Source organism: Mus caroli, chromosome 4 (assembly GCF_900094665.2).
Source record: "Mus caroli chromosome 4, CAROLI_EIJ_v1.1, whole genome shotgun sequence".
Taxonomy (NCBI): domain Eukaryota; kingdom Metazoa; phylum Chordata; class Mammalia; order Rodentia; family Muridae; genus Mus; species Mus caroli.
In genome coordinates, this window is record NC_034573.1 from 140,129,787 (window position 1) to 140,142,492 (window position 12,706).

At 51.6% G+C, this 12,706-nt stretch overlaps 1 protein-coding gene across 3 annotated transcripts; it reads left to right on the plus strand.

The window, feature by feature from the left end:
* Positions 1-213: 213 nt before the first annotated feature.
* Eno1 (enolase 1) lies at positions 214-12,408 on the plus strand. Of its 3 annotated transcripts, none has more exons than XM_021159461.2 (12): positions 214-306; positions 2,840-2,933; positions 4,877-4,972; positions 5,959-6,017; positions 7,851-7,920; positions 8,052-8,185; positions 8,995-9,217; positions 10,206-10,403; positions 10,951-11,152; positions 11,358-11,466; positions 11,588-11,646; positions 12,022-12,408. In XM_021159461.2, exons 2-12 carry the CDS (start codon positions 2,849-2,851, stop codon positions 12,089-12,091), a joined length of 1,305 nt encoding a protein of 434 aa, XP_021015120.1. In that variant the 5' UTR covers positions 214-306; positions 2,840-2,848; the 3' UTR covers positions 12,092-12,408. The 3 variants fall into 3 exon arrangements, with proteins under 3 accessions (XP_021015120.1, XP_021015119.1, XP_029332171.1); XM_021159460.1 differs by lacking the exon at positions 214-306 and adding an exon at positions 623-757; XM_029476311.1 differs by lacking the exons at positions 214-306; positions 5,959-6,017 and adding exons at positions 639-757; positions 5,601-5,659.
* Positions 12,409-12,706: the final 298 nt, after the last annotated feature.

Below are 12,706 nucleotides of genomic sequence, written 5' to 3' on the forward strand. Positions count from 1 at the left end.
AGGACAAAAGGACGGGGTCACCTTGGCAGATGGCACCAGAGAGCCAGGACCAGTGGCGAGGGCGCTCAGTGCGCAGGCGCAGTATCCCATGCGCTTCCCCCTCATCCTCCCCCCACCCCCCCGGCCAATTCCACGCGGGAGTGAGGCCCTCTGGCCGCGCATCAACGTTTCCACACCGCCGGGGGCTCCAGCACCTCCCAGAGGGGGGGGGAGGCCGGCTGGAGGGCCGAGGCGCGAAGGTCATCAGCAAGGTCGTGGGCCGGACGTGCGGCGCCACAGCCACGCCGAGTGCGTGTGAGACTCGGAGTACGTGCCGCGGGCTCAAGCCCTAATGCCCGCCGCGCAGCCCAGCCCCGCCCCGCCCCGCATCCGGGCTCTGTAGACCCTCGGCCGGGCCCCAGGTTCCCAGCGGGAGACTCGCCCGGCATTCCAGCTATGCCCCAGGCAGGCTAGGCCCAGCCAGGCAGGCAGGACAACCCCCGCCCCCGTGCCCTCGCCCCTAGTCTGGGCAGGCCGAGCGGCCGCCTCGGTCACGCTCTTCTATTGGAGTGACGGCACGCTGAGCCAATGGGGAGGCGTATCGGAGGGAGGGCGGGCCCGAAAGGGGAGAACTGGGCGGGGCCTAACGAGCAGGAGAGGAAGTCAGAGTGGGAGGTGCTTAGTGCTGCTCCGGTACAGGGTCGCGCTCGCTTCTGTCCTTAAGGCTCTCCTCGGTGTCCACAGCACTCTCTTTCCTTCGCAGCGATCCTACTGCCAGGTATGGTCCGTGTCCCCACCGGGGACAGCTCGCCTACTAGCTTCGCTTGGGGACCCGGTGGGTACGTGCACCCACTAGCCTGGGCGGGAGCCGCTATCCGGGGAGCACTCGGGTCAGCCTCGTGGAAGGACGCAGGCTCTTGGAGGTGGAGGTGTGAGCCCACCAGTGATCACCGAGTTTCAGGGTTGCAGTTTAACCGGGTTCCTAAGCGGACAACAGCAAATGCAGGCCACGGATGGTCGCGGCCGTGGAGAATAGAAAAGTACTTTCTGTGTAGTTAAGTGGAAGGTTTCAGAGGGAGGGAGAGCAACTTAAACCCCCGATGCTCATTAAATCCTTTCTCAAAATGGAAGGGCCAGAAATAAGGATGCCCAAGAGGCAGAGCGCCACACCCTAGTAGATCCTGCTGGGGCTGTAGCTCCTGGACCGCAATCGAGCGTCACTGGGCGGGAGTGGTCCAGCCCATCTCTGCTGTGGAATATTCCTGACCCGTGAGTGTCGGTTAGGTACTAAGAGTAGAGGAAATTGCAGCAGTCCCGTTGGATAATTGGGAAGCCCTCAGGAGACCTCGACGCAATTAGGCAAGAGTACGGGTTTCCTGGGTGGCTACTAGGCGAACTGACTTAAGATGCATTTAAGAAAACTTCCTGTTCGTTCTGGCCTAGGCAGTGTGGTTCCTTGGCTGCCTTGCTTTCGGGGTAGACCACATCTAGTCTGGTGATAAGCCTGACCGATAGGTCCACTTTTCTGCCCTTGGTCCAGCGTTCAATCCAGATAAAGACCAAGTGGGTGAGATCTTCTTCCTTTAGTTAAAGACGTTTGCTGCCTAGCCAAAAGATCCAAGCTAGATACAGAGGGAGGGATCAACTCCTACAAGTTGTAAGGTCTTTGCAGCTCATAGTGTGGCACGTGGCTGCTCCTCCGCCCCCATAAAGGAGATGCACACATGAAAGTGTAGCGCTAGGGATGCTGAGGCTGGAGGATCACTGAGTTCTGGTCGGCCTGGCATTCAGAGAATGGGGCGAGTAAGAGAAGACAAAGAAACCTATGGTAGGGGAATAGTAAGTAGGCTTTGTAACATAGTAGGTAAAAAGTAGATACTTTATTCTTGGGTAGTGTACAAAGATCCTTTGTCTTAGAGAAGACAAAACCACAGAAGTAACTTCTGTTGAAAAAAAAAAGCTGCCTTTGCTTCAGTGCTTGCCACAAAAGATGTGAGGAACCTAGTTAGATAATAATAGCTTCTGAATGCTGTATTGTCTTCATGTCTCATCCAGTTTAGCTCTAGAATCTATTTGGTAGGTTTCTTTCTTGGAAAGCCTGCTGGGGAAGAAATAAGAAAGGGACTTGTTGTTTGTTGCCAAATATCCTCTTCCTCTCGGGATATTTTTCTATTAAAGATCTACTTTGAATACCTTTTAAAAGTGAGACAAGGTGCCCTTTTGAAATGCACTGACCAGAAGTCCTAGCTCTTGCCTAAATATGGCGGCGATTGAACCCAGGACCTCCCACGTGCTAGCCAGCATGGCCACCAGGCCAAGGAGTTTGGGGTTCTGGCCTCCTGCCTCACACTTTCTTACTGGTTATCAAATCCATGTTAGCTGAATATTCTGCTCTTGTCATGGGTGCAATTTGATGAATTAGGGGTTCTTTTTTTCCCACAATTACACTGCTTTGAAATGTCACATTTCCCTCCGGTCTCCAGGTCTGTTTAACCTCTGACCTTCCGTCTTATTTCCCACTTCCTTCTCTGTGGAGCCAGAACACTGTTCTATGCAGTCAGAGGATTTAATTTGCCCACAGTACAGGTAGCTTCTGAGGGCTTTCTGGAGGAGTGGTTTATTTCATTGTGCCATGTTGACCTCAAGCTTGGCGGGAAGTCCAAGCCACCGACCTGCTGTGTAAGGAGTAGTCCTCGCTCCCCAAACCCTCACTGATGAGTGACTTTCCTGTATGTTAACTAACGCATAGCCCATTTGGTATCTGTCAAGTCCAGGATCCCTCAGAGGTGATGGCCCTGGAATGAATTAACCTCTGTGTAACTGTTTATGGGTGATATAAGAATGTCTTTCTCTCCTACAGAAGTTCGCCATGTCTATTCTCAGGATCCACGCCAGGGAGATCTTTGACTCCCGTGGGAATCCCACTGTTGAGGTGGATCTGTACACCGCAAAAGGTACATGCATCCACTCTGCTTCCTGGTTTCTTCTCACTGAGAATGGGGTCAGGGTGGCAAGGCAGAGTCCCTCTGTCTCTTCCTTCCACGCACTGAGATTACAGGCATCTGCCCCCATGCCTTCTTTCTTGGTGTTTAAGACAGGATGTGGGTTGGGTGGTTCATTGGGACGGGGAAGTAAGGGAAGGCAAGTTCCAAATTCACATCAATCACAGTTGTAAAAAAACTTTTACATTAAGAAATTGTCTGGGTGTGGCGGCTAAAGCTTTTAATCTCAGCATTGGTGCCTGCTGCGGGGGGTGGGGGGGGTTGCCAGTTTTGAGACTAGCCTGGGCTACACAGTAAGGCCCAGATTGCTCTACTAAAAAAAATAAAAAAACCCCAAGCCCCATCTGTGCTAATTTCAGCATCTGCATTCAGAGGTGCGGGTAGTGGGTGCAATAGGAAAGAGACCCGAGGAAGATGTGGCAATATGGAGCTCTGAGGGCCTGCCAGTCTGAGCTGAGTCATTGTGTGACTCAGAATTCAAGCACCAGAGCCCAGCCCTACCTACCCATTGTCCCATCCCCCAGGAAATGAAGGCTCCTCAAATCATCAGGGAGAGCCTGCCTGTGCACTGCCGCCTTTGTCTTTGCTAGGGCCTCTCTGCTGTGACCTGGTGAATACCAAGAATGCTAGGTGGCATCAGGTGTCAGATAGCAAGGAATGGCTCCACCTGCTGGTGACCTCGTACATGACAAGGTTTCTTAGCAAGGGATGGCTCCACCTACTGGTGCGGCTTTATGCTTAAACAAAGACAAGATGGGAGGGCATCTCACTGTAGCCAGTTAAGACCAGTATTTACAATAATTAGTATATTTTGCCATAAGACCTCCTGTGTTTGTAGCCCATACTGGTCTCAAATCCTCTTTCTTGGGTGCTGAGATTAGAGCTGTGGGCCTCACTATTGGCCTAAGTCTCTCTGAGCACTGGGGGAGGTGATTCAGATAGAAAATGCCTGCTGTTCAGACATGAGGCTCAGGGTCCAATCCCCAGTAGCCACATAAGAATCCAGGCCTAAGCCAGGCGTGGTGGCAGGCAGATTTCTGAGTTCAAGGCCAGCCTGATCTACAAAGTGAGTTCCAGGACAGCCAGGACTACACATAGAAACCCCGTCTCGAACCCCCCCCCCCCCAAAAAAAAAGAAAAAAAACCAGGCCTAGCAGCAGCACTGGAGAGACAGGATATCAGCTAATGCTGCCAAATTGGTAAACTCCAGGCTCAATGAAACCCTGGGTCACCGCCTGGCTTCCACGCCTTGTCTTAGATTGAAATGAGTGAGATTTTTATGTATTGTCTAAATGTTCCTGAGGGTTGAACTCTGCACACGGTGCAGAGAGTACTGGGGTGGGGGATGGGGTGTCCCAGCGCTGGAGGCAGAAGTTGAGAGGCGCCCTCTATAGGGTGGAAAGTAGGGTTTGTGTGGTATCCCAGTCCATGAACTCCACCACTTGCATTCTCCATAGTTTGTGAATCTGCCCATCTGTTTTTGCCACTCAGAAGCACTTCCTCGCCTATGCCAGAACCGTGTGGATATGTAGGGTGAGCCAGCATGGGTTGCAGACAAGGGTACCTTGCAGCCCTCAAGCAGTTGTGGCCACGTTAGCACTTTCTGTTTAGTGGGTCTGTGTTGTGTGCTCTGTATAAAGAGTGGCGTGGAAGACTGTCAGGTGGGTGAGGAAGCCATGGTGCTTCTGCATGTGGATTCACTGACTGAGACTCGGACGTGAGCTATTGGTCTGATTGCTTGGTCATTTGTACACTTGATTTTTTTATCTTTTAAAGACAAGTCTTGCTTTGGTCCCCTCTGGCCTCAGACTCAGATCCTGCTGCCTCAGCCTCCTGTGTTTTGGGATTACAGGAATGTGCCATGCCCAGTGCTGAATTTCGCACCTCTATTCCAGGTCTGTTCCGAGCTGCGGTGCCCAGCGGTGCGTCCACTGGCATCTACGAGGCCCTAGAACTCCGAGACAATGATAAGACCCGCTTCATGGGGAAGGGTAAGGATAGGAACCAGTCACATCCTCACTCGCCAGCCCCTCTCGCGTTCCCCAGGCATTCTCACCTGTAGCATTGCTCGCACAGGAAAGCCAGCAGGGTAGCCTACCAACCCCCACCTTCCTAAGCCTGGAAACCTGGCATGGAAGTCCTAGGAGACTGGTTGCTGATCTGCTAATATCACTTCCTCCCAGAAGGGTCTGATGCATGCCATCAATGGGGACATGTAGACAGTTCTGTTGGCTTTTTGGGTGCCTAGTTGATAGGGTCAGCCTGGGCAAATCAGCTCCCACATCCGTGGTGGTGTGGAGTCTGCCTGTCGTAGGTGCAGCAGTCAGCACACTGCCTTTTTCCGTGATAGAGTATTAGCCCTGCATGCTGTCTGGTCTTTCTAAAGAAAGACTGTTGCTGTAACCAATAGTGGCAAGGGCAGCACCTGGGGAAAGTCTACAAAGAGAGGGAAGGTTGTGTCAGAGGGAGGTCTCAGGGCTAAGGAGTCAGCCAGGGTTAGGAGAAGCCTGACTTCTCGAGTGCTCCTGCCTCTTCTTTCCTCACTCTTTCCTCTGTGTCCTCTGAAGCCTGTTCTCTCCTGAGTCTCTTTTTCCTTCTCTATTCACCTCTAATGGGCAGGCGTCTCCAGACCTGTTAAGTATGTTAATGAGTTCCTGGCACCAGCCTTGTGCACTCAGGTAACACTCCAGGCATCCTAGTGTGCAGCTGGTCTGCCCGGTGCATGGTCTTGAACTAACACCTCTCAAAGCACTCTGGGCTGATGGCTCTTGTGTGGCTCTAACCCCCTGGGGTGCTAGGGAAGAGCACTCAGATTGGGCCAGAAAGCCCCATCGTGGGGGAAGTGTGATGGGTAGGGGTCTAAGAGATGCTGTGGAGGCTCTTTGGGCTTCTGGGCCCATGACTCCAGTGCTCCAGCAAGGCTGCTCAAGCCTGTGTACGGTAACTGTGTAAGTAATTTCATGATTGTTCCTTCTAGGTGTCTCACAGGCTGTTGAGCACATCAATAACACTATTGCGCCTGCTCTGGTTAGCAAGGTAGGACCCATCTCCTGGTGACTACTCTATATCCATGCCACCAGAGCAAGGACCAGGACCCTCCCGTTCACAGAATAGCTTACCCTGAGAGCTTTGGATGCTGGCAGGATCCCTTCTTGCATGAGTCTAACCTGCCTGCTGCCAGTGTGTGCCTTTGCTTCTGAAAGCACCTGAAACTGGACCAGACTGGGCGGGGGAGGGGAGGGGACGCTTGACATGTTTCCTGCTGCTCTCTTGACCTTTTGGGGCTCATGGTCCAGATTTTAATAGCAGCTTTGTATGTCATGTGGGATGGCTGCATATGGACTTTGAAATTTGTTGCGCTGTTGGGGTGGGGTTGGTTTTGTTGCAGACTGTGGGACTGGGGATAATGCTCAGGTGACAGGAATGTGTAGATGCTTACTGCAGACTATAGATAGTCCCAAACACTGCATAAAGTAGGTGCCTGCAGTTCTAGTATTAGGAGATAGGCAGAACTCTACCCCAGCCCCATCTTATTTGATGTATACATACTGTGTGTAAACCCCTGAATTCAATGCTTTCCCCCATCTCAAAAAAAAAAATAAACTCATTTGAGGCTGGAAGAAAAGCTCGGGAGAATGGCACCTGCTGCTCTTCCAGAGGATCTGAGTTGAGCTTGCTCCTAGCACCAATGTCAGGTGGCTGACCTGCTCCAGGCCTAAGGCAGACCGCAGTAAGTCTGCCGTAAAGGAAATGAACCCACAGCTTTGGCTAGGATAGTGTACCTTTGTGGTTCTTTTCAAGTTACTTCTTAGAGGAAACCACTGGCCATCCATCCTTCCTGTTTGCCAACATCTAGTTCCTCCCTCTTGAATTCACAAAGTCACCCTATACCATCCAGTTATTTTGTCGCCAGCGAGCCTGTGCAATGCTGTGACTGGTTCTGTTTGTCTGGTCTCCAGACAGTTGCTCATTACAACTGTCTGTGCCCTCTCCTCCAGTCTCCTGGGCACCTCCTAGGCCTTCCTCCTCACTTGGGGAGGCTTAGCCTCTGGGAACTTTCTGCTTGGGCAAATGTTTGCCTTCCTTCTTCTGCAATTCCTTGTTAAACAAAACTGCAAGACCAGAACACTCACTCACACAGCAAGGTGGTGATGTAGATTCTTTTACATAGTGACTTATGAGTATAAAGTGATAGAATGGACACTTGCATGTATACTTATGGGCCACGTGCATGTCTGGTAGCTGTGGTAGCCAGGAAAGAGCATCAGCTCCTGCATAGCAGCTAGTGCTAACACCTGAGCCATCTCCAGCACCCACACATGCTGTGTGATGTAGACAGTCGAGGTTATTGCTTCATACACTCCCCAAATAGCCATGTTTACCAATCAGTTGTTGGTTAGGTGATCCTGGGCAGCCTGTATCATCGGCGGCATTCTCACACCAGACAATGGTGCTCTGTCGTTTGTCTTGGCCAAGAGCGACAGCATTAGAGGTAGCTTCTGCAGACCCTGTTTGCTTGAATGAACAGTAGCTTTATTTCTTAATTTTTATCCAAGAACACCCTTGTTTGTGGTAATACTTTATAGCTAATGCCACACACATCTGCCTTGTATGTGTGACCTTGACAGCCTAGGTAAACTGTAGTCTCTTGTGGACCCAGGGAAATGCCGGAGCTGTTAATTAGGACAAGTCAAAAGTGGTATTGTTTTCTCTTGCGCTACTCCTTTGGTCTGTTTGGAGTTAGGGATTGAGCCAGTCTTCTGCAAGCATTGAGATGCTCCACTCCCAGGCCCTTGGCTAAAGTGCTGCTTGGCAGGGGAATGGGGGGCAAATGCTAAGCCTTAGCCCTCACTTCCTGTCTTCCTGCAGAAAGTGAATGTTGTGGAACAAGAGAAGATTGACAAGCTGATGATCGAGATGGACGGCACAGAGAATAAATGTGAGTTGCCCGGGTGGAGCCCATTAGTTCCTTGGTCAGAAGAGGCATGTTGATTGTGTCCACCATCTTAGCAGGCCGGTGGGAAAGAGGCTAAGAAATGGCATCTGCTCACCATTTACGTTTTATTCTAGCTAAATTTGGTGCAAATGCCATCCTGGGAGTGTCCCTGGCTGTCTGCAAAGCTGGTGCCGTGGAAAAGGGGGTGCCCCTTTACCGCCACATTGCTGACTTGGCCGGCAACCCTGAAGTCATCCTGCCTGTCCCGGTGAGTGGCCCTTTGGAACTTTCTATAAAGCTGTCTTGTTTTATTTCTGTTGCTGCGGTAAAATACCCCAGGAAAAAGCAGCTTGGCTTGTTTTAGAAAAAGTGTTTGGCTTGTCACCGTTCTGAGGACAGTCCCATCATGTCACAGTTCTGAGGACAATCTGTAACGTTAGGGGTGTCAGGGCAGCAGTGAATCCTTAGGTTCTACAGTCAGAAAGCAGAAATGAAGCTGGGCAGTGGTGTGCCTTTAACAACCTTAGCATTTGGGAGGCAGAGGAGGCAGGTGGACAGCTGAATTTGAGGCCAGCCTGGTCTACAGAGTGGAGTGTGGCCCGGGGTTGGGGGAGAGTGAATGCAGAGATGCACCTACCCACCTCGCCTCCACCCATACAGTCTAGAACCCAGGGACTGGTGCTACCCAAAATGGGCTGCTGGCTTTACTCATCAGATACGCTAATCAAGACATTGTCCTCACACCCACCAGGAGCCAAATGATCTCAATAAACTTTCTATATGCTCCTGAGTTCTGTTGGGTTGACAGATATTACCCATTACAGAGTGTCATCCATAGGCGCCCACAAGGACCCTGTTCCTTATTGTGCATTTTTGACTCCCAGTGCAGTGAGTAAGAAAAGGCTAGTTTTCAGAAGAATATTTCCATAGTGAGCATTTCAAGATGCCCTGGTCGTGTCAGGGCCATATTCATAGGGACCAAAGGGTAGCTAGCTGAGTTCAGAGGCTTTGTGCCCTATGGTGGGTAACCTCTGGCTTCCCTGGGCTGGTACCATAGCTCTCCTCTACTTCTCCAAGGCTTTCAATGTGATCAACGGTGGTTCTCATGCTGGCAACAAGCTGGCCATGCAAGAGTTCATGATCCTGCCTGTGGGGGCATCCAGCTTCCGGGAAGCCATGCGCATTGGAGCAGAGGTTTACCACAACCTGAAGAACGTGATCAAGGAGAAGTACGGGAAGGACGCCACCAATGTGGGTGATGAGGGTGGATTCGCACCTAACATCCTGGAGAACAAAGAAGGTAAAGTCGCTGAGAGCTGTGCTGTGCTGTGCTGCCTGCTCAGAGCTGCCGCTCGAGGAACAGGAGCAAGAGCTTGGGCTTTCTGCTTTTTCTCTTTGCTGTTTTATTGGGTAGCTTGAGACAGATCCCAGATCCCCTAGGGCTGCTACCATATGCAGTGCTGGTAATTGAACCTGCCTGGATTCTCTGGAAGAGCAGCCAGTACTCTCCAGCCAACATATTTGATTCTATTTTAATGTGTGTGGGGGGGGGTGCACCTAGTATTAGCGCCTCCTTCCTTCCACTGTGGCCAGAGGGATTGACTGGTTATCAATCAGGCATCTTGTAGGTCCTTTGTGATCTCTGACCTGTGTATAATGTACTTTATAGAGAATTCCCATAGCTGGTGGGGTCTTTGGCAGGTAGCAGGAGACAGCTTAACTTGAGGTGGCCCTTGCCGAGGTTTCCCTTTTGGGTCCCTGTCTGCATTCTATTAAAGCCAGTCCTCAGGACAGCTGATCTCAGCTCAGCTGGTTACTGTAGTTGTATCTTGGCCAGCACAGCTGCCCTGGCACTAAATTTAGTGGGACCATTGACCACAAGAAAGGCTGTGTTAAACTTGATATGGCTTTGGCACTTAGTGGCCCCAGTGTCTCTCATCAGTGGCTTTTACTTACAGTAGGAATAGGAACCCCAAGGCAGGGCCTGGAGAGATGGCTCAGATGGTTAAGAGCACTGACTGCTCTCCTGAGTTCAAATCCCAGCAACCACATGGTGGCTCTTAAACATCCCTAATGTAATCTGATACGCTCTTCTCGGGTGTCTGAAGACAGTTACAGTGCTTATGTATAATAAATAAATAGATATATAGATAGATAAATAGATAAAATATTTTTTTAAAAAATGAGCCCCAAGGCAGGACAGAGTGCAGTCTGCTCTGTGGGGCAGTCTCAGCAGCTGTCACAGCGGAGCCTGACTTCTGTTACCCACCTTGGCCTCACCTCTTCAGCACTGGAGCTGCTCAAGACTGCAATCGCAAAGGCCGGCTACACTGACCAGGTTGTCATCGGCATGGATGTGGCTGCCTCCGAGTTCTACAGGTCTGGCAAGTATGACCTGGACTTCAAGTCTCCGGATGACCCCAGCAGGTACATCACGCCCGACCAGCTGGCTGACCTGTACAAGTCCTTCATCCAGAACTACCCAGGTGGGTATCGAGGCGGTCTGGCTCCCTAGTCAGCTTCACACCAGTCCTTCTGTAGAGATGGATTCAGTTTGGTCAGGGTTAGGCCATGAGCCCAGCACACTCCTCACTCCCTGCCTGCCCCGTTCTTTCAGTGACAGCCTTCACTAGCACCAGCTCGTGTTGACCTTGAGCAAAGGCATCCATGCTTTCATTTTCATGTTAATGTTAGGCTGGAGACTGGTACACGCCCTTTTTTAGTCAGCAGATGGGCAGATCTCTGAGTGGGGTTCCATAGAACAAGTTTCAAGTGAGTTAGTGCTTCTAAGTTCAAGGTGACCTTGTGCTACACCATGAGATCACAGCCAAACTCTGTACTACAAAGACCCTGTCTCAAAGCAGAATTAAGACGTTACTTTAATCCCAACAAGAGATTGAAGCAGGAAGTTAAACCTTAAGCCATTCTGTGCGTCATAGTGACAGACTAATCTCAAACACATCAGTTTTTAACAAGCTGCCCAGGACCACAGACCAGGCTCACACTGACGGCGGGTCTCCTTTTTTACCTCAGTGGTGTCCATCGAAGATCCCTTTGACCAGGACGACTGGGGCGCCTGGCAGAAGTTCACGGCTAGTGCGGGCATCCAGGTGGTGGGCGATGACCTCACAGTGACCAACCCTAAGCGGATTGCCAAGGCCGCGAGCGAGAAGTCCTGCAACTGCCTCCTGCTCAAAGTGAACCAGATTGGCTCCGTGACCGAGTCCCTGCAGGCGTGAGTAGCCTGGGGAGGGGCTTCTGGCAGCCAGAGGGATGTGGCAACGAGCCTTGGCTACCTGATCCTTGTTCCCTGAAAGTTTGTCTCTTTGGGGAGCTTGGAGTCAGGGTTAGCGACCATGAGAAAGAAGATGGGAAGCTTTCAGAGGAGGGTGGGGCCAGGCAGGGTGCATCACTTGATCTGACTTCTGCCCTTTCTTTAGGTGTAAGCTGGCCCAATCCAATGGCTGGGGCGTCATGGTGTCCCACCGATCCGGGGAAACTGAGGACACTTTCATCGCAGACCTGGTGGTGGGGCTCTGCACTGGGCAGGTAAGAGCTGCACACCTAGGTGTAGTTTGGGGGGTTTGGCTCTTCACACTGACTGAAGGCTAAGCCTTTGTTCATGTTCCCTGTTGCTTCTGTAATGATGACTTTTCCTTTGTCCCTCCAGATCAAGACTGGTGCCCCTTGCCGATCTGAGCGCCTGGCCAAGTACAATCAGATTCTTAGGTAAAGACACTTTCTGGTCACAGCGGGGAGACCAATGGGTGTGCTGTTGGGATCCCAAGCCAGGCACAGATACTGGTTGGTAATGTGTGGCCTGTGCTGTGCTGCCATCTTGTGGTGGAAGGCAGACAGGTCACCTTTGAGAGTCCAGCCACATTTAGAGCTGGGTGACAGTAGGATGTGCCCATATCCTCGGCGTAGCCAGTGCCTCACTGTGTAGCTCAGGCTGGCTGAGAACTGTCTCCCAGTCTGATTTCAAATTCATAGCAAGTACCCTGTTTCCACCAATCATGTACCGGAATTAACAGACGTGGTCCGCAGCAGCCTCTTACACGAAGAGCTAACCTTTTGCTTTCTTTCTCTTTTCTGTTTGCCAAGAATCGAGGAAGAGCTGGGCAGCAAAGCCAAGTTTGCTGGCAGGTCCTTCAGGAACCCCCTGGCCAAATAAAGCACGGACTGGAGATCCCTGGAGCCACCAGCTGCTAGGTCCTCTGTCCCTGATGTCATCCAGGCGGCTCAAGGCCAGCCCAGTGCGTGCCCCTCCCATGTCACTGCTTCCTTAGGCATCCACACCTGACCACCAGAATCCCTGCTGGAGACCCAGCTTTGCAATCATGTGATTGGTCTGAATCATTGTTTCTGTCACCTGACTTCCCAGCTAGTGTCTGGAGCCCTCAAGTCCAGTGTAATCTCTAGGGTGCCCACCGTTAAGACCCCCCCCAGTGGTTTACATGCAAAAATAAAAGCCGCAGAAGTCCACGAGTATGATGGGCATCTCATTTGTGATGACCTGGGGCTGGAGGAGCCTGGAGGCTTCTGTAAGGACTGCTGGGCAGGAAGGTGCTGAGCCAGCTTCAGGTTCCAGTGCAGAGATTACCTGCAAAGCTCTGAGGCTGGAAGGACTCCTTGGAGAGATGTCCAGCCAGTGTGGAAGGCGGAGACCGGGGGAGGTGTTTGCTTTACCAGTCTGGTGCCCTGAAGGGAATCACTTCCTGGGCATTGGGTGGGAAGCAACCTGAACTTCTGGAGCCAACTGTGCTGCACCAAGCATGATTGACAGGTG

Excerpts from the sequence above, each read along its gene's own strand:
- Eno1 (XM_021159461.2), top strand. The coding sequence starts at position 2,849 with ATGTCTATTCTCAGGATCCACGCCAGGGAGATCTTTGACTCCCGTGGG. Across the intron at positions 10,404-10,950 it reads CTTCATCCAGAACTACCCAG|TGGTGTCCATCGAAGATCCC; the intron begins GTGGGTATCGAG and ends TTTTTACCTCAG. Across the intron at positions 11,153-11,357 it reads GTGACCGAGTCCCTGCAGGC|GTGTAAGCTGGCCCAATCCA; the intron begins GTGAGTAGCCTG and ends CCCTTTCTTTAG.